The sequence below is a fragment of the Equus przewalskii genome, chromosome 21 (genome assembly GCF_037783145.1).
Source record: "Equus przewalskii isolate Varuska chromosome 21, EquPr2, whole genome shotgun sequence".
Classification (NCBI taxonomy): Eukaryota; Metazoa; Chordata; class Mammalia; order Perissodactyla; family Equidae; genus Equus; species Equus przewalskii.
In genome coordinates, this window is record NC_091851.1 from 20,240,731 (window position 1) to 20,267,112 (window position 26,382).

General features: G+C 50.9%; 1 protein-coding gene across 1 annotated transcript in view; it reads right to left on the minus strand.

Annotated features, from left to right (window-relative positions):
• TGM6 (transglutaminase 6) overlaps positions 1-22,167 on the minus strand; it is a 44,160-nt gene extending 21,993 nt beyond the window's left edge. Inside the window, exons 1-6 of the mRNA XM_070587989.1 lie at positions 22,039-22,167; positions 21,328-21,905; positions 3,820-3,993; positions 3,007-3,255; positions 2,099-2,217; positions 690-818 (exon numbers count right to left, since the gene is read on the minus strand). Coding sequence (XP_070444090.1) covers positions 690-818; positions 2,099-2,217; positions 3,007-3,255; positions 3,820-3,993; positions 21,328-21,334 — 678 coding nt within the window. The 5' untranslated portion in view covers positions 21,335-21,905; positions 22,039-22,167. The remainder of the gene's footprint in view (positions 1-689; positions 819-2,098; positions 2,218-3,006; positions 3,256-3,819; positions 3,994-21,327; positions 21,906-22,038) is intronic.
• Between the last annotated feature and the right edge of the window lie 4,215 nt (positions 22,168-26,382).

Genomic DNA, 26,382 nt, shown 5'->3' on the forward strand with positions numbered 1-26,382 from the left:
GGAGAGGTGGGTCTGTGTACCCTCTCCCTGAATCTGGGCTGGCTGGTGACTGCTTTGACCAATGACTATGGTGGAAATGGTGCTGAGCTGGTTTCCAGGCCCAGGCTGTATGAGACTGGCAGCTTCCATTTGCTCTTTCTGGATTGATTGCTTGGGGAAGAGCCAGCTGCCATCTCTGATGACCCTGACACTGCCATGCTGTGAGGAAGCCCAAGCTAGCCATGTGGAAAGGCGCATGGAGAGACAGAGTGATGACCGGCCAGCCCCAGCTGTTCCAACCATCCCAGCCAAGGGGCCAGACATGAGAATGAGCACACCATCTTGACATTCCAGCTCCAGCAGCCATGGCATGGGAGAGAACCAAGGAGGCATTGACTACCAGGACCAAGGCCCCAGATAGATGGTCCCGTCAAACCATCCCAGACATCTGCAGCCACTCAGACACCCCCAGCTGAAGCATTTTGGAGCAGAGACAAGGCATCCTCACGGTGCCCTGCCCAGGTCCTTGATCTGCAAAATTGTAAGCGTAATAAATGGCTGTTTCACACCACTGAGTTTTGGGATGTTTGTTATGCAGAAATAGAGAATTGAAACAACAGGGAACTAGGGAAAAATCGGAGGGCATGGCCCTGGGATTGGCCTGGGGATGCGTGAGGGAGTGTGTATGCAGGAATGGTGGGGCTCCTCACCATGGCGCTGATGGCCCTGGTCACATAGATGGGGTCGTGGCGGTGGGACACGTCCGTGGCTGGGTCATCTTGGTGACTGGGGCTTCGGTCCAGGATGGAGAGGCAGATGTTCAGGATGTCCTCCTCGAACTGTCCCAGAGAGGCTGTGCTTAAGGGCCAGAGCCTCACCCATATTCCAGACACTCCCACTACCCCTACCCGGTCAGTCACTTGTGTCATGCAAGGGGAGTTTGCCTGCACCTGTCCCCCTGTCAGGGACGCCACAGACGACCCCCAAGTCTCAGAAACCCTTCCCCAAAGAGTCACCCGGGAAACAGAAATGTCCCTCCTCTGTTCAGTAGCCCCCCATGGCTCCCCACTTACCAGTAAAGATCGTGGAAAACGGGTGGCTCTGGAGCCACACCTAACCCACTGTACACTTGTTGGGATTATGTGATTTTTTAAAAATACATTTGAATCAATCGACAACATTTAAAAACTGGGGGATTTTTACATACAAGTGAAGATTTCTGGTATCCACAAATTTGAAAGGTCTGGGAACCACATGGCAGCAAGAGGCGGGTGCTGAGGAGTGGTTCCCCCTTGGATGGACCCTACACTCTCTGGTATGTCATCCCTGCCCAGCCCCGGAGCCCCAAATGCTTTCCGCCCCCAGCTTCCCAGCCTGACAGTCCAGGTCCTTAACTTGCCTGGCCACCCTTCTTCTGTTGGGGACTCGGAACCCAGGCACACAGAAGTCCTCCAGCAGAACCTCGGCTACTCCCTGACTCCTCACCTCCGCGCTGCTCTGTCTGCTCTTCCCTCTGACTGTCCAGATCCCGCCCGACTTTGGACACCCAGCCTCAGTATCACGAAGGTTTCCTCAATCCCCAAGATGGAGTTTTCATTCACTCTTTTCTGAACTCCCTTTGCTGCCGTCTCTACCACTCTGACTTTCCTCCTCCCATTACACCTTGTGTTGTAACTATTTATCTAAGCTGTTGGCTCTCACACTGTGGTCTGTGGACCAGCAGCATCAGCATCACCTGGGAGCTTGTTAGAAATGCAGATTCTCAGGTGCCACCCCAGACCCGCTGAATCAGCAACTCTGGGGGTGGGGTCCAGCCATTGGTGTTTTTACGAGCTTTCCACGTGATTCCTGTTCACATCCAAGATTGAGAACCTCTGATGGAAGGGATTTATCCTTTCACAACAGAACCAACCTGTTCTGTTTCCCATCTAAAGCGCCTCCCTCCCGAGGACCCAGCGAGGCCCTGGTACAGCTAACAGGAGGTGAGTGAATGAAGGGATTTGCTCTAAGAGTCAGCCCAGCTGGTCCCTCCTGGCAAGAAGTGAGCAGGTGGAAGGGCTCCTGGCTGACTTTCCCCCTGCCACGCCGTGGCCCCCTTCCGGCCCGTGCCCCTGGAGACCTGCCCGAAGTTCCAGCCTTGGGCTCGGATGTGCTTCTCCACGCCTCGGAAGATGATCCCGCTGTCGTTGAGCACATACTCCTGTCTCTCCTCCTCTGAGGCCAGAAACACGTTGTCCTCTGAAAAGTAGTCGTCAGGCCCGGCGTGGGCGGGGGCTCTGGCCTTTCTGGCCTGGGGAAGGGGCTGCATCAGGGACCAGCTACAGGACGGTGCCTGGAGGCTGACCAGGGCAGGAGAGGGCAAGAGGGGCTTGCGGGCTCTCAGGCTGCCCCGCAGCCAAGCCCCGTGCCACCTGGCTGGGCTTTCCCCAGGCAGGGACCAATCCCAACCCAGCCCGAGACTGAGGGATTTTAAAAGTCCTGATACCTTGGGGTGACTACTTGATGCCAACAGCAGCCTCATATTTCTTAAATATGAATAAAAATACCAATCCAGGATCCTGCTTACTTACTTAGCCCTTAATAAGAATAATGACCGCAGTGCCCCTTATGATGTGCCTTGTACATTACAAACACAAGTGCTGTGCATTCTCGCTATAACCCTAAGAGGTAGGCACCGTTATCCCCATGTGACAGATGAGGGAACAGACTCATAGAGGGAAGCAACTTAGCAGAGCTGAGACTAAGCCAAGGCTGTCTGATGGCTAGAGCCCAGCTCTTCCCCACTCCTGGGCCTCTCCTGCCATCAGGCCCCATCCCTGTCCACTGGCCTCCACACACCAGAACCCACTGACTCCGGCCTCTCTGGCACAGGCTCCTGTGTAGCACCTGCTACCAGGTTCCTCTGCCCCATGCCTGGCTCTCGCCAAGCTCTTGGCATTCATCTCCCTGTCCCTTAACCTGCCTCATGGGCCCCTCCTGTAGGACAGCCTCCAGGAAAGCCTCTGCCTTGGGCTTGGCAGCTCCTACCTGGGCACCATGGGTTGAACAGGAGAATGAACTCGCCCAGCTTCCGGTCACTGTGTTTGCGACGAGAGGAAACCCTGGCGCTCAGTAGGTAGCGGCCAATGACGGCGTTGGGAGGGCTGGCGAGGCTAACGGTCACTGTGTCCTCTGCCTGAGCCTCCTTCACTGCTGTCCAGGCATCGCCCACCTCCAGCTCCGATGTCGACGTCTGGAACACAGCTTTGGTGCGGAGGCCCTCAGAAGCCTGGGGTCCTGTCGGAAAGGAGAGGGAATCAGGAGACCTAGCTGCCCCGAGGAAACCCGGCTCTAGAGAAGTGGAAAAGCTGCAGGCCTGGAAGAGCAACCCCTCACCCCCTGAACTGCTGGGACCCAGCTGCAGAGGGGGACCTGACAAGTGCACAAGAGGGCCAGTGCCAGAATGGGGTAGACCAGCTGTCCTGACTCCCACCCACTTCCTAGGTCAAGGAGAAGTGACAGGACCCTTTGAAATGAAAGTCTGCCTTATGTATGGCCAGGAAAGAAAAGCCTGGACTCCAAAAGTGGCTGATGAATTTCCATACCCTTCCAGAGCCCTAGATTGCTCAGTATGCTTAGGATTCCAGAGTTGTCATCTCATCTTTCCCACTGCCTGCTGGCAGCACCTTCCGACCATCCCCAGAAAGCTGTCACCAAAAGCCTCCAGGGTTCGGGGATCAGCCCACCTCCAGGGTCCTGCTTCCCCCTAAGTCTGGGCTGATGACCACAGGGCCTCAGGTCACTGGTCACAAGACGTCTTTCTGCCTGCAGACCAGCGGAGGGCGCTGGCGAGCCAGTTACCTGTCTCCACAGTGAAGATGAAGGTCTCCTCGCTGTCCAGGGATCTGTTTAGCTCCAGTGTGATGGTGAATATCTGGCCCCTGCGAACCACCAGCTCAGGGCCGGGGTACTCCTGGGTGTGGTGGGCAGCGCCATTCCTCAGCTGCTGCCAGTCCACCTCGGTGACTCTGATCCCTGAACAGAGAGAGGACAGGGAGGTGAGGCCAAGCCCTGGGCACGTTTCTCATCCGCGCCTGGCTGCCCTCCCAGCTGCTTCAACATGCCAGTCATTTGCTCACGCAGCCACTCTTCACCACGTAGAGTAGATTCTGGTTCTTCATGGTAGTTACTTTCTATAAAGTCTCCATGAGTACTGAATTAGTGAGTGCTGAACCAGCGTTTCTAGGGGAAATACAGGGCCAGGTTCCCACGAGCCTCTGGTCACAGCATTTTCATCAACTGATCAATACATAACCTTGTTTTATGTGTGTTTCTGTTTAAAGACACCTAGTTTAATATACTGATTCATTCACGCTGAACTCGTGGACAACAGCACTGCCACTCATGCCTGAAAGAAGCTCGTCTGACACGTGTGTTTTCTCCGTAAGGCACATCATGGCCTTCCTGTGCTCGGGAACAGTAGACAGCACTTCAGCCCTGTGCTTGGGGCCATTTAAACAGCAAAATCACCAACAAAAAGGGCAGAAATGCAAAAAACATGGCATTAAACAGACCTGGAAAGGACACTTGCTTATGGTCTGAGAGCAGAAACAAGATGGCGGAGTGTCACTGGCTCGACTTCAGTTGGGGGCATGTGTATTAGGAGATTCCACTTTTCACCCCTCTGCATGTGACTCAAATGACCACGAAATTGCCAAGAGTATTGATTTGGAGTTTAAAATAAATTTTAGCAAGTAAACCAATGTGCAAACATGGAATCTGTGAATATTGGGATTGACTGTGTGTTCTCTGTGCTAGGCTAGTGTCTGGCGCTGGGATATATAGGTGAACAAGACAGATGTGGGCTCGCCCTGGAGAGATACACAGGGAGCCTGGGTGGCTCAATGGTTCTGAGCACAGCCTCTCGGGTCAGCTGATGTGGGTTCAAATCCTGATGTGGTCATCTACTGGCTGTACCTCAGTTTCCCCTTCTATAGAGTGGGAATAATAGTCCCTCATGGACAGTGGCCTGGCATTTAGAGCCTTTAGAACATGAGAGCCCAAGAGTATCAGTTATTACATTCCAGACGAGCAAGGGTGACACCTAAATAGGTGAGTCCACAAATAACTAATTATCACCCGGATACACGCTGTCAAAAAAAAGTACACGGAGCTGAAGGAGCATGTAACAGAGGGGCCTGGCCTGGCCTGAAGGGTGACCAGCAACTTCAGACCAGAAGGTGGCATAGAGGCTGAATTTTGAATTGGAGGGGGTGTCACCAGCGTAGAGGTGGGGGCCATATCCAGCCTCAGCCCCAGCATCCTCTCTCTCCATCTATTTGGGGTTCATTTGCTCAGGTGTCAGGCGTCGTGCTGGGTGCTGCGGACCCAAAGTCCGTAAGATTTACACCAGCCCTGACGCCAGGCAGTTGACAGTCCGGTGGTTGGCATTAAGCAGATATATCTTAAATGTGTAAGAGCAAGCTTTGGGAAGTTCCCTACGGAGAGGCATAGGGAGCCCCAGGGCCACAGAACACAGGGCTTGTGCAGCCCTGGCCCCTCGCAGGACCTATAGCTGCACAGAGGCGGGAGGCAGCCCAGTGACGTCTAAAATATTTAGGAGAAAGTGGATGCGTGGGGAAGGCAATGAGGCTGGAGGATCGCAGGGCCAGACCACCAAGCTTGGAGGGGGCTGAGGAGTCTGACATGATCCTAAGGGCAGCGGGAAGGCAACGAAGTGTTGGAAGTGGGGGCATGCTGGTCAGACTGGCACCCTGGAAAGATCGCCCTGGTGCGGTGTGGACAATTGACCATCAATACCCGATGAGAGGCTTCAGGACGCAAAGGGATGCTCTTCCAACACTGCCTTTTCATTTTGTCACTCACGTGCTCCCAAACCTCCGCTGGATGCCCCACTGCCTCTTCTGACCTGTCTAAACTCCTTTGTCTCGGACAAAGGACTCTGCAGGATCCCACTGCTTGCCGCCCCTCCAGCTCCCCTCCCCTCCCCCACAGCTCTGTTACCTTTTGCTTGAGCTGCCCCCCAAGAGTTGTGCCCCCAACCTCCTGCCCACACGCCCACCCCGGGTATCGCTTTCCTGCCTTGTCCTGTCCTTTGCTGCTTCTGGCTGGGGTGCCTCGGCTCTGCCCTTCCACCACAGTTCATCTCTCCTTTGTTTAATCAACAGTTAGATTTAGAATAATATAAATAACAATAATAAAAGCTTGCATGTATTCAAATGTTTATGCTTCCCAATGACCCTGTGACACTGTGTCAGGGTCCTAACACGACCCTGTATCAGGGCACTAAGACCCTTCCTGCTTTCCAGATGCGGTCACCATGCGCTGGGCTCCCTGGCCCCTCTGGGCCCCTAGGGTCTGTTCGTAACATGGCAGTCAGAACGGTCCTGTTAAACTCTCACTTCTCTCAAATTCTCCAGTGGTTTCTTACACTCACCTGCAAGCCCTTCATGATCGGGTCTTTTGATGTCTTTCTGGGTCTTCTATTTTTCTTCCCCTCTCTCTCTCCTCTTTAGTCACACTGGCCTCCTTACCATTCTTTGAACCTGCCAGGCGTGCTCCCTCTTCAGGGCCTTTGCACATGCTGTTCCCTCTACCTGGATCACTCTGCCCTCAGACACCTGCCGAAGCTGCTCCCTCACCTCCTTCTTCAGGCCTTTGCTCAAATGTCACCTTTTCAGTGAAGCCTTCCCTGACGACCCTTTTATAAACCGCAAATCACCCCTGCCATGACCCCCATCCTTCTTCACTGGTTTTCTGCATGGCACTTATTAACATCTTGCACACAATATATTTGATTTCTTTTTTTTAAGTTGCCTACCTCCCCTTTCAAGAAAATCATCTGCACCAGGGCAGGGAGTTTGTGGGTTTTGTTCACTAATGGGGCCCCAACAACTAGACCAGCGCCGATCTATGGAAGGCGCTCAACAAATATTTCTTGAATGAATGAATGCAGGAGGAAACTGAGGCCAAGAGAAGTAAAGTGACTTGCCAAAGGGCACACGATCAAGCAAGGGCTGGAACTGAGTGTACCAGCTGCCTTCCAGCTCTTGACCCCTCGGCGAGTTGCCTTCACACTGTTTTGCTTGTGACCCACACAAGAAATACTTCTACCTCGTGCCCCAGTGCATGCAAACGTATATGCTATATGCGTGGACGGATGTAGATAAACTGAAACAAAAGTTTAACTCATATTTTCCCTTATTAAGGAAAATGAATACTGAAATTTTATGTTCTTTTCTGCCAAAGCTCTTGAGTCACAGACCACTTGGGACACACCAGTGGTTGAGCGAGTTGGGTTTATCACTCACGGTGGGGAGGAAGAACGCACCCGATGGAGAATAAGGCGCCTCAGGAAGAGGATGTTGGAAAGGACTTCTTGTGGGATTTGGGCTTGTGTTAGGGATTTGGTGAGAGTTCAAGGAAGCAGGGCTTTGCTCTGGTTTGGATGCTGTCAGAAAGCAGGGCAAACTTATGTCCGGGTGTCTTAACAATTCTCATGTAGAAGGTGGGGAATGAATGGAGGCCGAGGCTGTAAGTGGTGAAGAAGCAGCTGCTGCTCATCTTAGCCAGAATATGCGGATGTTGAGTCATTTTTGGGGCTGGATAATGTTCCTGCTTCTGTCCGTGTTCACACATGGTTATGGAATGCTCTTGTTTTTGTCTCCATCCATCACGGCCACCTAGTGGTCCTGTCTGATGTTGGTGTTCTAGGAAACTGTCTACGTTCACCTGGCGAACACCGCGGCCAGCTCCAGCATCACTGAAGCCTGGCTGATAACACTGGGCCAGTTCTTGAACGCCAGGGGCTACGTTTCATTCTTAATTTTATTTCTTTTTTAAAAATTGATTTTTATGCCCATTTGATTCATGACCGACTATGAGTGGCTTCTGCTATTTGGCAAACAGCACGCCCTGTCACAGTTGCCTTCCACACCCCGGGCTCCTTCTACCGACCCGTTTCCAACCCGGCTGCACACTGGAATCACCTGGGAAACTGGAAGATCCTGATGCCTAGGCCCTTTCCCCAGAGACCCTGCTTTAATTAGCTCAGGGAGTTGCTTGGGCTTTGAGAGTTGTAAAAGCTCCCCAGGTGTGTCTAGTTGCAGTCTTGGTCGAGGGCTGCTGGCCTAAAGTCCAGTCTCCTAGACTGCCTGCATTTCTTCTCCTCCAGCGTGGGGTCTGACACGGAGCAGCGCCAGCACAGGCAACATCTGCTGCAGAAAGGTGCACTCGAAGCAGCTTGATGTAATCCTCCTTGTAAACAGCCGTTTCTAGCGGGGATGGTTCAGGGTGGCACTGCCCGCAGGAGCTTTTTGGATGTCTGGGTCAACAATGTTGGATTCCTTTAATGATGACCTCCGGTGGAGAGATGCCAGATATCCTGAAATTCGATAGACTAGTTGTCCCAAGTCCCATGCGTCATTCAACTGTCCCACCGGACATTCGTGTGGGGAAAATCCTATTTATTACAATCTAAAACCAACATCCAACTCTGTTTTACATGGATATATTAAGTTTTGCAATGTTTTAAAATTTACTGAATTTGTAAGAGTGCAACTATTCTGTCAATGCAAGATTGTACTTATCTTGTTTGGACTTTCCCAGGTTCCCCATTCTGATTTGGGAAAGTCCTGTCACACATGACAACACTGCATGAGTTGAGTCCCTGACACAGCCCACAGGGTCGAGTCTGCACCTGTAGCTGTTGTGTTCATGGTGTTTCTACAAACAGGACGGCGGCATCTGACCACTTCATCATGTCTTCTGATAAAGTGTCAGCAAACATTTACATATTTAACTAGAAATTGATTTCCTTTTATATTGCAGTTAGAATATAATTTTTTTTTGGTGAGGAAGATTGGCCCTGAGCTAACATCTGTGCCAATCTTCCTCTATTTTATGTGGGATGCTGCCACAGCATGGCTTGATGAGCAGTGTGTAGGTCTGCCCCCAGGATCCGAACCTGGGAACCCCAGGCCACAGAAGTGGAGCCCATGAACTTAACCACTATGCTACTGGGCCAGCCCCAGGGTACAATTTTTTTTAAAAAAGAAGTATGTTAAAAAAGAGGGTATTAGGGACAAAGGAGTTGGTGTTTTAGATATCTATTGTTGCTTAACAAATCAGCTCAGAGCTCAGTAGCTCAGAAAAACAATAATCCTGTGTTGTCTCTCGTGGTTTCTGTGGGTCAGGAATTTGGGAAGGGCTCAGCTGTCCAGTTCTTACTCGGAGGCCCTTATGTAGTTGCAGTCACATGTCAGCCAAGACGGCACCCATCTGAAGGCTTGACTAGGGCTGCAGGATCCACTTCCAAGGTGGCTCCCTCACATGGCTGGAAATTGGTGCTGGGTAGGGGTTGGGGACCTCAGTTCCTGTCCATGCAGATCTCTCCACGGGACTGTTGAGGGTCCTCACGGCATGGCACTTGGTCCCCCCCGAGCAAGTGATCCAAGAGACCACGGTGGAAGCTGCACTGCCTTTTATGACCCAACCTCAGAAGATACACACTGTCACTTTCACTGTAGGCTATTGGTCAGGGCAGCTACAGGGGTCTGCCCAGTTCAAGGGGAGGGAACACACTCTACCTCTTGATGAAAATGGGTCACTGTCACATTGTAAGAATATGTGAGATGAGATGTGTATTGATATGACCATCCTGTGAAATGGTCTGTCACAGCTGAGAGCCACTGGAGTAATATCAAGTACTTCCTGCCCAAGGGCACCTGCCATGGGGCTCTTGGCTCTGCTTTACTTGGTGCCCAGCATACAGGAAGTGCTCAGTAATTGTTGGCTGGTCTATTGGATAGGTTTTATTTAATAAAACTTCCTATAAACCAAGTGCTTTTCTAAATATTTTATAAATATTAGCTCATTGAATCTTCATAAACCACATGAGGGGGCTACTATTATCCTGACGTCACAGATGAGGACACTGATGCTCACACAGCCTGTAGGTGATGGAGCTGGGAGTCTGGCTCCCGATTCTGTGCTTGTATGGAACCTCTAGGCTATGCCGCCTTACCTTTGACCCCACAGGAGTCAGAAACACAGAGCCCCCAGACCCTAAAACACAACATGGGCTTGGACCATGCACATGAGAGCAGTGGCTCGTCTGAGCCAAGGTCTAGAGAGAACTTCCCAAAATCTTTGGCTTTTTAAAGACTCTAGAACCTTCGTACAACCTTTTGGTTAAGGGAGTGGCAGATTGTATTTTCCAAAGACATTGCAATAATATCTCCTATGCCACGTGCTCTTCCTATAACACGACGTTGGTACTCCTCTCATGGAGAAGTAGGATACGCGTTCCCTCCTGAATCTGGGAGGACTGGTGGCTAAAACAGAGTGATACTTTGTGACTTCCAAGACTAGATCATAAAAGTTGGTACAGCTTCTACCTGGTTCCCTTGAGTTGCTTGATCTTGGAATCCAGCTGCCTTGCTGTCAAGAAGCCCGAATGGCCTGTGGAGAAGCCCACTTGGAGAGGAAGCAAGGCCCCCAACCCACAGCCCACTGAACTCCCAGCTGACAGCCAGCACCAGCTTGGCAGCCACGGGAATGAGCCACGTGGCAAGTGAATCCTGCAGCCCCCAGGCACGCTGCCCCAGCTGATACCAAATGGAGCAGAAACAAGCTGCCCCTGTTTCTGCTGTGCCCAACTGCAGGTGTGTGAGTGAGAGAATTGTCTTAAGCCACTAAGCGTTGGGATGGTTTGTTACACAGCAATAGATAACTGAAACATGGAGGGAGCCCCAGTAATAACTGGGATGGAATTTTCTGACAAGCCCAGTGGGCTCAGGACTCAAAGAGATTGAATTTAAGTAGTATCAGTAAATGCGACATATCTTTTGCATCCAGTTTGGGTTGTCAATTCAAAGCTGCTAACTTTTCAACACGAAATTCTGGTGTCTGGATAAGTCTTTAGGATCCTTCTTCAGTAATAACGTTCAGCCGTTCCTTCCAACATGCAAACCCTAACTGAGAGGCTGGGTAAGGTTGTCCCAGGTGATGTGCAAGCCACCATGCCCCCCAACTATGATAATAAGAACACTAAGACAAATAGCTAATATGTAGTACTTAACATGAGTCTGACACTGTCCTCTGTGCTTCCTATTTTACAGATGAGGAAACTGAGGCACAGAGAGGTTAAGTAACCTGACGAAGGTCACACAACTAGTAATGGCGGTACCAAGGTGATATGTTCTCCTGGCTCTCTGATGATCAAGAGCTGAAACTACAAATCTTGAGTAGTCGTGTATGGAATGGAGAAAACACAGGTTTTGGGGCCAGAAGATCCCGGACCGTAACCCCAGTTGTGCCATCTTGGACCCAGTGTGCCCTTGGACAAGTCATCTCACCTCTCCGATCTCAGTTTCCTAATCTAAAAAATGGAGATAATGATAGCACCTTTCTCACAGGATTCTTTAGAGGGATTCAACTAAAAAGATTGCCCCTGTGTGAAATCCAGTCATGTGGCATTTGGTAGAGAGCAGGCACTCAGCAAATGTCCCTTTCTTTCATCTCCCTGGGGAGGTGGGACCCACACTCTGATACCATATGCTCCTGCCCCTTTTCTCGCTTACCTCTGCCTCCTCCCACGGCCAAGGCCGCATCCTCTGTGCAGCCTGGGAGCTGCGAGGAAGGCCCCGTAACTCATTCTTCCCGTCCTTCCACCATAGCTGGAATGGAATTGGCCCCAGGATTATTCTTCACCAGAGTCTGATGATTACGGACCAGCCACAGTCTGTTAACAGTGGTGAGGGAGCCACTCGAGCCCTGGGGAAGAGGGTTGGCTTCCATGACTGCTGGGGGCATTTCTCCCCACCGAGGAAAAGTCTCAACTCCTCAGCCTGGTTCTTGAGACCGCCACTGGGAGCCTTGCCCCACCTTCCAATCTGTTACTCACCCACTTTCCCTCTCATTTTCCCATCCCTGGATCCTAGAGTAGCACATCTTGGAGTCACTCACACCTGGGTCAGAATCCCAGATATGCCAATCACTTACCATGTCCCTCAGCATGACTTAACCTCTCTCATCTATAAAATGAGTAGGACAATGGCTTTCTCTCAGTGTTGGTAATGAGATTGAATAAGATGATGTGTGAAAAGCACCTGGAACATAGCAGGTGCTCATTAAATGTCCATTCTTCTTCTCTTGTTACATGGTATGATGGTTAATTTTATGTATCAACTTGGCTGGGCCACAGTGCCCAGATATTTGGTCAAATATTATTCTTGATGTTTCTGTGAAGGTGACTTTTGGGTGAGATTAACACATAAGGAAGTTGACTTTAAATAAAGCACATTGCCCTCCATAATGTGGGTGGGCCTCATCCAATCAGTTGAAGACCTTGATAGAACAAAGGCTGACTTGCCATGAGCAGGAGGAAGTTCTGCCAGCAGACGGCCTTTGGATTTGAATGCAACTCTGCCCTGGGTCTCCAACCTGCCAGTCTACCCTGCAGATTTTGGATTTGCCAGCCTCCATAATTACATGAGCCAATTCCTTAAAACAAATCTCTCTCTCTCTCTCTACATATATATATATATATATACACACACAATATATATATATTTGCAGTTTCATTTCCACAGTTTCAGGTACCTGTGGTCAACTGCAGTCTAAAAATGTTAAATGGAAAATTCCAGAAGTAAACAAGTCATAAGTTTTAAAATTGCGGCCCATTCTGAGAAATGTGGTGAAATCTTGTGCCATCCCACTCTGTCTCACCCGGGACGTGACTCAGCCCTTTCCCCAGCGTATCCATGGTCAATATGCTGCCCACTCGTTAGCCACTTCATAGCCGTATGGGTTATCAGATTGACTGTCATGGTATCACAGTGCTTGTGTTCAAGTAAAGTTCAACTTACTTTACTTAATAATGGCCCCGAAGCACAATGCTGGCATTCAGATATGCCAAAGAGAAGCTGAAAGTGCTTCTTTTAAGTGAAAAGGTGAAAGTTCTCTAAAAATAGAACTACCATATGACCCAGCTATCCCACAACTGGGTATCTACCCGAAAAACTTGAAACCAACAATCCAAAGTAACATACGCACCTCTAGGTTCATTGCAGCACTATGTACAATAGCCAAGACAAGAAAACAATCCAAGTGCCCATCGACTGATGACTGGATAAAGAAGGTGTGGTATATACATACAATGGAATACTATTCAGCCATGAAAAAGACAAAATCATCCCACTTGCAACAACACGAATGGACCTGGAGGGAATTATGCTAAGTGAAATAAGCCAGACTGAGAAAGACAAAGACCAGATGATTTCACTCATATGGAAGATAAACAAACACGTGGACAAAGAGAACAGTTCAGAGGTTATGAGGGGAAGGGGGTGGGGGGTGGGCACAGGGGGTGAAGGGGAGCACCTATGTGGTGACAGAAAAGAAATAACGTACAACTGAGGTTTCACAATGATGTAAACTATTATGAACTCAACAACAAAAAAAAGTTGAAAGTTCTCGACTTAATAAGGAAAGAAAAAAAATCATATGCTGAGATTGCTAAGATCTCTGGTAACTTTTATTACAGTATATTGTTATAATCGTTCTTTTTTTTTTTTTAAAGATTGGCACCTGAGCTAGCAATTGTTGCCATCTTCTTTTTTTTTTTTTTCCTGCTTTATCTTCCCAACCCCCCCGTACACAGTTGTATATCTTAGTTGCAGGTCCTTCTAGTTGTGGGATGTGGGACGCCACCTCAACGTGGCCTGACGAGCGGTGCCATGTCCGCACCCAGGATCCGAACCCTGGGCCGCCACAGCAGAGCACACGAACTTAACTACTCGGCCACGGAGCCGGCCCCTATAATCGTTCTATTTTATTCTAAGTTGTTGTTAATCTCTTACTGTGCCTACTTTATAAATTAAATTTTGTCATAGGTATATATGCACAGGAAAAAAGATAGGGCTTGGTCCTATCTGCAGTTTCAGGCATCCGCTGGGGGTCTTGGAGCCTATCCACTGGCAGATACAGGGGGACCACTGCACATTCGTATATTTATATACGCACATATCCTGCCGGTTCTGTTCCTCTGGGAACCCTGATTGATAGGCAAGATGAATGTGGACATTGTATTTTTCAAAGATGGCTTCACTAATTTATAAGATGATAGATGGATGGATTGCATCCTACATGCTTTCCTAAAAATGTGATTGGAACCCCTCCCACCGAGGGGTAGGGTCTATGTAATATCTCCTTGATTCTGGGCAGGAGCTTGGGACTCTTCTGACCAATACACGTGGCAGGATGTGAATGCCGTGTGCCTTCTGACACTAAGATATAAACAGGATACAGCTTCTGCCTTGCTATTTCTCTCCCAGGACAAGCACTTTTCGAGCCCTGAGCTCCATCTATCTATCTTTCTGATAAAGTGCGACAACATGGAGACCACCATGCTGGAGAAGCCATGAGGAAAGACCGAGATGGAGCTGTCTGAGGAGCCCGAACACCAGACAGGGTTGAGAAGAAGCCTTTGCAATGGGTCTGCCCCAGCCATGGTCGGACTGCAGTTGGGGGGAGACCCCGGGCAGGAGCTGCCTGGCTGAGCCAACTTCAGCGTCAGAACTGTGAGCAATGGGAACAACAAATGACTGATGTTTTAAGCCAGTGTCTCGGGTAATTTTTATGCAGCCACAGTGGGGTAGAACTTGAGAAATTATACCAGCTTCTACTTCAAGAGGTAGAGAGAGAAAGTCAGCTTAGAACAGATTTTATTTGGAAAAAAATCCCTAGAGTGGCCTCCTTTGCTTACATACATCTATGGGCACCAGGCCCAATCTCTGGGGTCAGGGGTAACAGGACCTTTGTGGCCTGGCCCAGGTGGCTCCTCCAAGTCTTGCTTGATATATGAACTGGGAAAGAGGTGGGTACGTTTATGTCAGGAGCACCTCAGGTGGAAAAGAATGGGGCCCCTAAACTGTTGCCTTTTGAGGTTCAAAATTACTGGAAGTTTTTTGATAAGATGAAGCGGGCTTGGCAGGGGTCTGCTGCTGATGTCACTCACGTTTCTATCTCCCCTCTCAATTCTTCTTTGAAATCCAAACAATATATTCAACCATCTACTTGACGTCTCCATTTGGTGGTCTTCTAGGCACAGCCAACCCAACACGCCCAAAGCAGAGCTCTTGATTTCTTCCTCACTCCACCCCAAATCCCTGCTCTCCCCCAGCTCAGTAGATGACATCCCATCTACCCTGGTGCTCAGTAGACGACGTCCCCTCTACCCTGGTGCTCAGTAGACGACGTCCCCTCTACCCTGGTGCTCAGTAGACGACGTCCCCTCTACCCTGGTGCTCAGTAGACGACGTCCCCTCTACCCTGGTGCTCAGTAGACGACGTCCCATCTACCCTGGTGCTCAGTAGACGACGTCCCATCTACCCTGGTGCTCAGTAGATGATGTCCCATCTACCCTGGTGCTCAGGCCCAAACCAAGGAATCTCCTTTGATTCCCCTTTGCTCTCACATCCCTTACAATCCATCATTGGGTCCAAATGGCACCACCTCCAAAACCTGCCCCAAATCCATCACACGTCTTTGTCTTCACTGCTACCCTAGGCCAAGCTACTGACATCTCTCTTGTCTAGACTGCAACAACCTTCCAACTGGTCTCTACTCATAAAGGGCTGGGCTGGTGCCCCGGTCTCAATACCCAGGCCTTAGATCCATGGAAAGGACTAGTTTTGGCTTGGCCTCGGCTGGAAGCCCTAGCCTGGCATCATGACTTGGGGATAACAACTGAACATGTGATGGGAGCTTGCACAGCTCACACATGTGTCCCAAGCTTGGGAGCTCCTCCAGCCATTGCTGTGCAGGACTGGCGTTCAACAGCCACCCTGTGTGGCGGGAGCGGGAACAACAGTGCCAGGGGGAGGTCCCCATTGGCTGGTCATTTCTCACGTTTGAAAGCAGAACTGAAGTCTTCACACTGAGTTCATCCCGTGGTTCTTGGTCAGGAACAGACTTCTCAAGTCCCAGAACTTTGGGCTCAGGTAGCCTCCGTGTAGTCTGAAAACACAGGCTGGAAGCCCATTTCTCTTGTATGTAAGATTGTCTTATCTCATAGCAGCGGAGCTGGAAGGGCTGCTAGGAGGCTGGTCTCCATTTTACTAACAGAAACTGAGACCCAGAGAAGGGAAGACAGGGACTTCTTGCCCGAGGGCGCGTTGGATGGGCAGCCCAGGCAGTCAAGCCTATGCGGGACAGGCCAGAACAGGAGGCAAGGCTTTCTTTTAGGGATGAGTCAGGAGAGGGCATGAGGTGATGGGGTGGTCATTATCTCAGCCCTAGCATGTTCCAAGGGGGGTTTAGGAGGTCGTGAGGTTTCTTGGACCCTGGGTCATGAGTTCAACCCTGAGGATTCTGCCTCAGCTTCTCTTTTCCCTGTCACAGCCTGAACCAGCTCCCACCACCCTCTGGGCATCTGTAGCCTCACCACAGCGGGGCAAGAGAGGGTGGGATGAGTCAGAACTGTCCTCATCATCATTATCCCCAAATCTCAGAGAGCATCTCTCTCACAACTTCCTGCCCGGATCAGATTCCCCTGGCCACCTTCTTGGTGGGTGGTACTTGATCATAGTGGCAGCCTGCAGACCTGTGACAGGCAGCTCTACCACCGCCCGGAGATTAAAAGTCTTCCTTCTCCCGAACCGGGGCTTTTTTTCTTGCAGCTTCTCCCCATTTGTCCCCACTCTGCCTCTGGCCCTATGGAACACACCTGTTCCCTTTGCCCCGTGATCGTTTCGCAGAGCTATTCTGGAGAAATCCTGACCTGCCGCCCCCACGAACTCTACACCTGCCCTAACGCAGGAGGTCACTGCTCTGGGCCCTGTGGGGTCTTCCCTGGAGCTGCTCCTTTGGTGACCTGTCATCTGTACTCCTCAGCACCACATCCCCCGTGACCTGGCATTTGTGGGCTGATGGTCAGGGCTGGAGGCCAGGATCCTGCAGAGGAAAGCAACTCTTCTGGTATTACAGCCCGATTCTCTCTGTCCTAGCTGACGTCCTCCCCAGCCCTCCTGGGGACTGATGGCACAGGGAAGGGCAGCCTAGGTATAGGGGAGCCCCATGTGCATGTGGGATGGGTCCCAGACTCCCTACCAAGATAAACCCAAGATCACCTCCTCCAGGTGCTCAGCTCCAATTCTGCTCCCTGAGCCTGAGCCTTCTGTCCCTAATCAGACATCAAGGAGGCCGGCTTCTAGTCGTTTGCTTCCATGTCTCTCTCCTCCACTAGACTGTGAGTTTCTCTGGGTTGTTAGAGCCTGGCCCAGGGCCCAGCGTATAGTAGATGCTCAGTGAACCATTGTTTGGATGAATGAATAAGTGTCCCTTCCTGTCCTTTGGCTGGGATGAGGGTGTGGAAAGATGCTCGCCAGCTTCCTGGAGCGCCCTGGAGGATCAGCACCCACACCCCAGCCTCCCCACCCACCCATAATCCCTCTCTCTCAAGCTGTCACATTCCGACACCTGCCCTTCCTTCCTGACTTCCTTCCTTCCACAGTCAGGGGCCTGGGAGACGGGTGGAATGTGTGGTCTGTGATCCAGGCGGGCTGACCTGCCCCTGGGGCCCTGTGAGACTCAAGCTAAGTTAGTTCCCCTCTCTGGGCCTCAGTTTTCTTATCTGTGGAATGACCCAGAATTACGGTTTGGATAGTCTGTGCTTAGCCAAAACAAGTGCCTCTGATACTCCGAGGACTCCTCTGGGCCCCGTCCCACAGCACTTGCCCCCCACCCCCCAGAGTGTGCTGACATGAGGGTTGTCACACGGCACTTGGTGGGCACCAGGGAAGGGATGGGAGAGGCAATGCCCCATCTGGGACCCCTCTGGTCGACAGCACACTGAGACCCTGGGGACAGAATAGATGGCACGTCGTCAACCCCGGGCCCCCACCCTGGGGATATGCGGGATGAGCTCCCGGCCCTGAGCACAGGCCCACGGACTCCAGGCCTGAAGCTGTGCCCACCAGATACAAGGAAAGAAGGATGCAGTAAGGGCATTCTCTCCACCTACTCTATCACCCCAAAGCCCCACAGCCCCTCCAGTTTTGCTGCCCTCCTTCCCGTCTCCCTCCCGCCTTCCTCTCTTGGCATTCTTTTCCACCCTGCACAGCAATTAGGAGCCTGATTTCAGAGGCACCCACTTGAGTCCAAATGCAGACTTGCTGGTTTTTGGCTGTGTGACCTGAGGCAAGTGACTGAGCCTCTCTGAACTGCACTCTCCTGGTGAAAATGGTGGTGATGACAGTAGCCACCTCCTTGAGTTTTGAGAATTAAATGAAATATTTCACCTAGAGTACTTAGAACAGTACCTGGCACATATTAGGTACTCAGTAAATGTGCATGTTATTAGTCGCATTAGTATCGTCAGTATTTGCACCAGAACTCCTGGCTGCCATTCCAGTGTTCTGCCGATTAACGCTGTGCTGAATCTTCCACTTATTGACTGTGTGGCACTGGGTAAGTTAGTGGCCCTCTCTGAGGCTCGGATTTCCTTCCTGAAAAGTGGCAATAATAATAATACCTTCCTCACAGAGTTTTGGGGAGGGAGCGGTAACAATCATAAACAGGGTGATGAGAAAATGCATCACCTCCGTCTGGAAATTCAGAGGGTGACAGGAGAAGACAGAATAAACACCCCAGGACAACAAGCTTCAGGCAGCGAGTGGTCTCCCCACTTAGAAGGTACTTAGCACGGCACTGGGTCCACAGCTATGAGCTCGACAGGTGGGGTTCATACAGTCACTCCCACCTCTCCCCAAATCTCCCCCACCACTCCAGTCCTCCCCCGGCAAGTCCTACACATGTGGTTTTACTTTCTGTTCTCCCCTCTTCACCCCTTCCTTAAGTTGCTGCGTGGCCCCGACAGGCTTGGGACGTTTTTCAGCTCATCCTGTTCAGTGTATCCTGTTCCTATGGAGAGTGAGGTTCAGCGAGGGCAGGAGCCTTTCTCGATTGCACGAGGGTCAGCGTGTCACTTCCCCTGCTCAAGAACCAACAAATCCACAGCATTATGCTGGCATTCAAGGTCCCTCACAAACCGGCCCTGCCTACCACTCCCCTCCCTGCCAACCTCATCTTCTTCCCTGCTCACTTGCTCACCAGCTGGCCCCAGAAATCAGCTTAAGGAAGAGTCCTTGGAGGGAAGGTCTGTGCGCAGATTGCCTCCCACCCACCCAGCTCTTCACCACCGTCACCACCCCCGCCCTGGCTCACCCCAGCTATTTCTCCTCCTGCCCTCGGGTGACACCAAAGAGCTGATGCCGCTCTCCTCCCGAGATCTCTGTCCCCACCCCAGGGGTGGCCCCCAGAGGGGCCGAGCCCAAGAGGCTCTGCTGAAGCCAGCAACATCTTCCGGACTCTGGACTCAGTGTAACTGGTTTTTAATGGGTCCCATTATGACTCCATCCTTAGTGTGGATCATGGGCACCTGACCTTCATAGCTAAATGATTAACTGGGGAGTTGCCTGGGGCCTGCCTGGGGCCACTGCCTAATCTCCCTTTCCTTCCTGGTCCTGTTGGAAGCTGCTGGCCTCTCTCTCACCAGTAGGCAGTGGTCCATCAACTCCAGCCCAATGTCCGCACCAGAGCCAACCCCACACAAAGTATTCTCCTCGATTTTTAGAATTTCTGAGCTGAAAGATGATTATAATTCAACAATGGCAAAAGGGTCTCACTCCATTTGCTAACATTGATCAATGGTAGGGGCTATTTGAAGAACTGTGTTGAGAAGAATGACGGGGCTACATCCAGGCTCTGTAGGGAAGAGTTCTGGGGCCCATTAGTGATGTCTGCCAAGGGCCATGTGAGGGAGGGGGAGCATAGGAACAGTACCCAGGCCACACACTTTCCATCCAGGAGCTGATGTCTCAGTTGTTCACCCTCAGATTGCATAGCAGGCGTGTTCTACTGCTTGAGGAGCAGGTCCCCAAGAAGCCAGGAAGACCCAGAAGATCAGTAAATTGAATTCAACCTAACTAATAGTTTATATGCTAAGCATGGTGGATCCAACCCTGATATTCTGTAGATAGAGACACTGAGGTCCAGAGAGAGGAACAGTCATTCAGCGAGTCAGTAACAGACCTGACACTGGAACCCCCTTGTCACTGACTTTGCTTCTAGAAGGGTCCTTTCTCAGCAATTAAACTTGGTCAAGTTTAAGACTGATAGTACATCAGATAGTTAGGGGAGAGGCGCCTCTAGGTGAGCTCTGAAAAGCAGATGTGAAGGAAGCAAGACCCGTCCCCTCGAACCCAGGGCTAACAGGGAGGACAAGCCCAGCTCTCGAAACAGTCGGGAAGTAAGCTGGCATGGCAAGGCGTGGTCCTCACGGACCAGACCCACCAGAAGGGCCCAGGGTACCCGGTGATGTTAGCAACTGCCAGGGGGAGTAAGACGAGGAAGTGCAAAGATGGCAACGAAATTAAAATGCCTGCCTTTGAAAGTCAAAAAATAAACAAGAGTTGACTCATATAATTGTCACACGATGCTGGGCAATTGACAATAGCAGGTATGGAATTAGGAACATCCCTTAAAGACCTGTGAGAGTAGGACCCCTGCTTCTGCTGACTTGCTCATCCCTGGACCCCAGCTCCCAGCACAGAGCTGGTGTGAAATACGGAACTGTTAACTAATGGAGAGTTTCCCGGGGTGGGAGGGGACTTGCCCCTCACTGTATTGGGGCCACAGGGGGAGGCACATTTTCTGAGTCTACTATTTACAAGGCCCCACAGGAGATACTTTGGGCGGTACGGTACACTGGGTCTCATCAATTCCTCACATCAGGCCTGGAGATGGTTTGCATTATAATCCCCATTTGAAGACGAGAAAATGGAGGCACCGAGGGCAATATCTCTTGCTCAAGGTCACCTAGCTCTTTTCACTTCAGACAGAACTGTTCTCGCCCTTGAGTCGTTGGGATGGGAATTAGAAGAGGATACAGCCCATGGGGCCTCTCCTTCCCCCTTTCCCCCACCTCCAATCCCCGACTCTGCCCAGAAAAGTTTCTGGATCCATGTAATGTACGTGGGATAAGAGAAGATTCCAGTTCTTCTCTTCTTCCCTGTCTACTCCCCCTCCTCCAGGCCATCCAGGCAAGTGGGGAAGGCTTGGCCCCGCCCAGGAAGGCTCTGCCACAGACTTGCTGGGTGCTCTGGGGCCAGCTCTTTCCATCTCTGGGCCTCCATGTTCTCATGAACATGATGGAACAACTCATGGACTGAGCAGCCCTAAAATCCTAAGGATTGATGATCAAAGCTTCATTCCACAGACACCCCCTTCCTGAAGCTCCTCTCAGGAGCCATTGTGCCCAACGCCCCCAGTCCCTGCCCACTCACCTGCCATGCCAGGGCCGGCCGGCTCCTCGCTTCCTCTGCACGGTGGTGCGGGACTTTCAGGACGGCGTGTCGTAGCAGCCAGCCAGACCAGCACTAACAAGGCAAACCTCGGGACACTCCTAGGCAGGACAGTCAGAAGCAAGAGGAGGCGTGGCCTCCTCACCCCAGCAGGACACCTGTCAGACACCTAATCACCCAGTAATTGCCCCAGTTTGCAGAAGAAGGTGTCTAGTGTGGGAGGGGCTCCAGCCAAGAAGCCTTCTAAAAGCAAGAGTTGAGAGCTGGGCTGTGGGAGAAACCGAGGCCCAGAAAGAGTACAAGCAGTGCAAGAAGAGGAGGAGAAAGGAGGGAACCGGGTTTGTGGTCAGGCCTTCACAGCCCTCGCAGCAGCCCGCAGATGAGAAGACGGAGGCTCAGACAGGAGACCCTAAAGGTGCATGCTTATAAGCTGCAGGGCCGGGACTAGGACCCAGGTCTCACTCACGGCATCCAGTCTGGGGCTGTCTTCTCCCCTCCTGGGTGAGAGGAGAAGGTTCCAAGGACCGCAGTTCTCTCTTCTGTGTGGGCTCCAGAGGCATCTACAGAAGCAAAGGCCCATGGTCCTCTCCTGGGGCCGAGACCCTGCTGTGCCCCACCCTCCCCTGCGCTCCTGCACACATCCACCCTCAGGCTCATCCTCCACGAGGGGCCCTGAGTTTCAGAGGAACACACTTTAGATTTGCACAGGCCTGGGTTTGAAGGCCAGCTCCTGCCCCTGGCCACCCTGTGGCCCCAGCTAGGTCTGTGGTCCTCCCTGAGCCTTGGTGAAATGCAGAAGTGACCTCTCTTTACGGGGCCACTGAGGGGGTGATTGAGATTACTCATGGAGGGAGCCTGGCAGCCCAGGGAGCCTGACTCACCTGGCCCTTCCCTCTTGCGATCACTCAGACCTTGGCAATTGGGAGGAGACCCTCAGCCTGATTTCTCGCGAGGTCTTCTGTCCTTTGAGCTTCTTGCAGGGCCTCCCTGTGACAACCTAATTGCCAGGAGTGATGCTAACTTAGGCCCTTGGGAGGGAGGTGATCAGAAAAAGGGGGGAGCGGCTCTCTGGCTCAAAGACTTTGTGAGTCCCTGACTTTGTGAACTGGCTCCAGCCTGAGGCTTAGAGAACTGGCAGCCACGGTGCCCATGACCTTGGGCAAGACCTCTCCCCTCTCAGAACCCTCGCTTCTCCAGGGACTAAACTAAACCTGTGAACTAAAGGGACTGGGTTAAAATATTCTTAAGGGCCGTTCTAATTCAAAGTCTAAGATTCCAGGGCTCAAGGACTCCGGACTTCAAAGCTTCTAAATAGAGGGAATTTAATTTTCATGGATGCTGGGAGGGAAGTTTGTCTCTGTTGGGGAATTCCTTGAGGGGGTGACGTGGGGCCATCAGAGGCTGGGTGCGGCTGGACCAGCGAGGAAAGGGCAGTGGGAGGGGGTGGACTCCCTCAGATGGGGGCAAGGAGGGGCGGGCGGTCACATGTGCTGTGTGCCATTGCTCCCTGGGATCAGGCAAGCATTCAGGAAAATGTATAAAAACCCGAAAGTGTTTGATGTGATTGAACTTCTTATAGAAAATGGCAAAGGGTTGAGTTCTGCTTGCCGGTTTGACACAGGGCAAACATCTTTAATGGGCTATTTGCAGGCCTGCATTGCCTGTAATTACGAACACCTGGCACGGGCCCAGGGCGCTCCTTGCCTCTTGTTCTGCAGCCGGCTGCCCCTGTGGCCGGGCAGACCCGGGCCCTATTGAAGCTGCTTTTCTGCCTGTGCAGGGTGAGGCTCCTCCCCACTAATGACAGTCTCATTCAAGGCCCTTTTATCTTTCATCTTGGATTTGCCTGGACTTGGGCTCCCAGAAGCCGGGGCTTTCAAAGGCACTACCCCAGCAACTCCAAACAACAATTCATACTCAGAATTAGGGGAGAGCAGTGCAGCCTGGCAGTAGAGCCCTGGGATGAGAGCCGGGAGACTGGACTAAGTTATCTTTGGGCGAAACTGGCTGTGTGACCTTCAGCAAGTTACCTGCCTTCTCTGGGCCTTGGTGTCTAACAAGCTTGCAGGCTAGGTCTTACTGGCCCCAACATTTTCTGATTCTAAATGATCAGCCTAGAGATGGCAGATGGGAGCCAAAGACTGGAGCAACTCAGGATACCCCAACGTCAGCACCTGGTCCAGTGCCTGGCGAACAGTGGGGGGCCTCTCAAATTAAAATCTAAGCCTGTGGAAGAACAGATGCTTTAAAAATAGTTTACTGGTTTTTCTGACTTCAAGATAATACCCACTTATGTAGAAAATCCAAGCATCATAGAGAAAGAAGCAAGCACACATGCATATCACAGCAAACAAATGTAAATAAGTTTACATAAATCTAATCGTCTGGAGAAGCGAGTTTGTAACCTGCCCTTTACGCTTAACTACATATTGTGACATATTGTGCTCCCTTTTCAAATCACAGAATATAGATACGCGCTGTCACCACTAGCAGCATCTCTTGTGTGAATTTACATAATTTAGCTCACCCTTCCCAAACCTATGGGAATTTAGGCTGTTTCATTACTTTAAGCAGTAAATTATTATTATTATTCACATGTTTATTCACGTGTTTAAGACCAGCAAAATGTGGGCACCAAAAATGATTTTAAAAGATAATTTAAAATTTAAAAAAATCAAAGTGATCACCTTGGGAAAAAATAAGAATTTTGTTGGGTTTACGTAATTTCAAATTTACTCTTGCTTTAATTATAGGGATTGCGAGGGCAGCACGACTTTTTCAGGACTCAGGGCATCTCTCCGGCCCACGGAGAGCGTCAGAGTCAGATCTGTGAAGCTTGAGTGTGTGGTCCTCCGACCAGCAGCATCAGCACCACCTGGGAGCTGGGTAGAAATGCAGACTCCTGGGCCTGCCCCAGACCCCCTGAGCCAGCATCTGCATTTTAACAGTTGCTCGGTGATTCGCATGCAGAGTGAAGTTTGAGAAGAACAGCAGTTCTCGAAGGGAGCTCCACGGTCCCCAAGACTCTTTTAGGGAAATTGTGAGGTCAAAACTATTTTCTTAGGGGCCAGCCTGGTGGTGCAGCGGTTAAGTTTGTACGTTCCGCTTCTCGACGGTCCGGGGTTCACCGGTTGGGATCCCGGGTGCGGACATGGCACCACTTGGCAAAAGCCATGCTGTGGTAGGCATCCCACATATAAAGTAGAGGAAGATGGGCACGGATGTTAGCCCAGGGCCAGTCTTCCTCAGCAAAAAGAGGAGGATTGGGAGCAGTTAGCTCAGGGCTAAGCTTCCTCAAGAAAAAAAAAAAACCCACCTATTTTCTTAATACTATTAATGCGTTTTTTCTTTTTTGGGTCTATTTCACTTTCATTTCCTCATGAGTGTACAGTGGACTTTTCCAGAGGCTACATGATATGTGATATTTCCAAAAGTTGAATGCAAAAGCAGATATGAGAAGGGGCTGGCCCCGTGGCCCAGTGGTTAAGTTCGCGCGCTCCGCTCCAGGCGGCCCAGTGTTTCGTTGGTTCGAATCCTGGGCGTGGACATGGCACCGCTCATCAAACCACGCTGAGGCGGCGTCCCACATGCCACAACTAGAAGGACCCACAACGAAGAATATACAACTATGTACCGGGGGGCTTTGGGGAGAAAAAGGAAAAAAATAAAATCTTAAAAAAAAAAAAAAGCAGATATGAGAATACAGCTGGTTTTCTATTATCTACTATTCAATTAAAGGGATTTGCAAAAAAAAAAAAAAGGTAAAACAATGCCACTCTTGCTAACATTATTTTTTGTTTTGGAAAATGTAGTTATTTTTCATGAATATTTGTTATTTATGTTAAGATGCAATGAGTTAGTTTTTAAATGAGTTAATTAGCTTTTAAATCAGTTAATGAATAAACATTTTGTAAATTTCTAGGATTAATCTCCAGATCAGTAACTTTCCATAAATACAACCCCCGTGAGCAAGCGCTTTTTGGGATACTCAATAATTTTTGAGTGTGAAGAGGTCCTCATACTCAAGTGTTTAGAATGGTCTAGAATGTGCTTCCTCTCTAGGATTCCAACTGTGTCCCCACAAGAGAAAACCGCAGGCTGACCCAGATCACAGGGTACGGGGCCCAAGGCAAATAAAGACGAGGCCATGTGCCAGAAAAATGCAGGGGCAGCTGTGCTCTGCAGTGGGCAGCCACAGAGCCCTCTGGTGCTGGGAAGCATCATTTCCCGGGCCCCGTGCTCCAGCATATCCAGGCAGACCTGGTGCTGCCCGTGGGCGAATTCCAAAGGCTGAGCAGCCAGCTGGACTTATGATCCCTGTGTGTTTGGACTGGAGTCACCTGCATTGTCTTGGGAATTCATCCTCATAAGACAATGAATCAGAAGGACCCACCAAAGCTAGACCTGGGCTGGCCTGGCGGCAGGCCGTCCCTTCCCCTCTCTGGGCCTCTGTTAACCTGGGCTGTAAAATGGAAGATTATACGGCCTCCCTCCCACCCCTAGGCAAAGCTATTGGGAAACTAATAAAAGACCGTGAAGCTCTAACTCATCTCTACATCACCTCGACCTGAGAGTAACAACCACGGTGACATAGGTGGCCAGCGTTCAAACTCTGGGAGGGAGGGAGGTGCTTGCCCAGCCAGAAGGTAAGTCGCTCTTCTACCATCGTCAGCAGATCTTGTTAATGTCCCCTGTGAGTGGGCCAGAAGCCGTGGGGCAAACTGGGAGGTTAGAGGCGGCCTCATCCTCACCCCCAGCGTCCAGATGTTGCCCTGTCCTCCCACCTGCCCATCTATCAAACATCACCAGGACCTAGAAGCTGCTATGAAGCTACGAAGCACTCAGAGCTGACTGTGTTCTTGCTTTGAGCGCTCATGATCCTCTCATGCACTTGTCCATTCATTCTTCATCCATTCACTCCTTCTAAAATTCACTTAACAGGGCCAGAGATCTCTAGACATAGCATTTAAAGGAGGTCCTTTCATCCAGGCAGTGAAGGAAGCCTGCCTCTGCTGATGGTGGGAAGGAGAAGGAAGA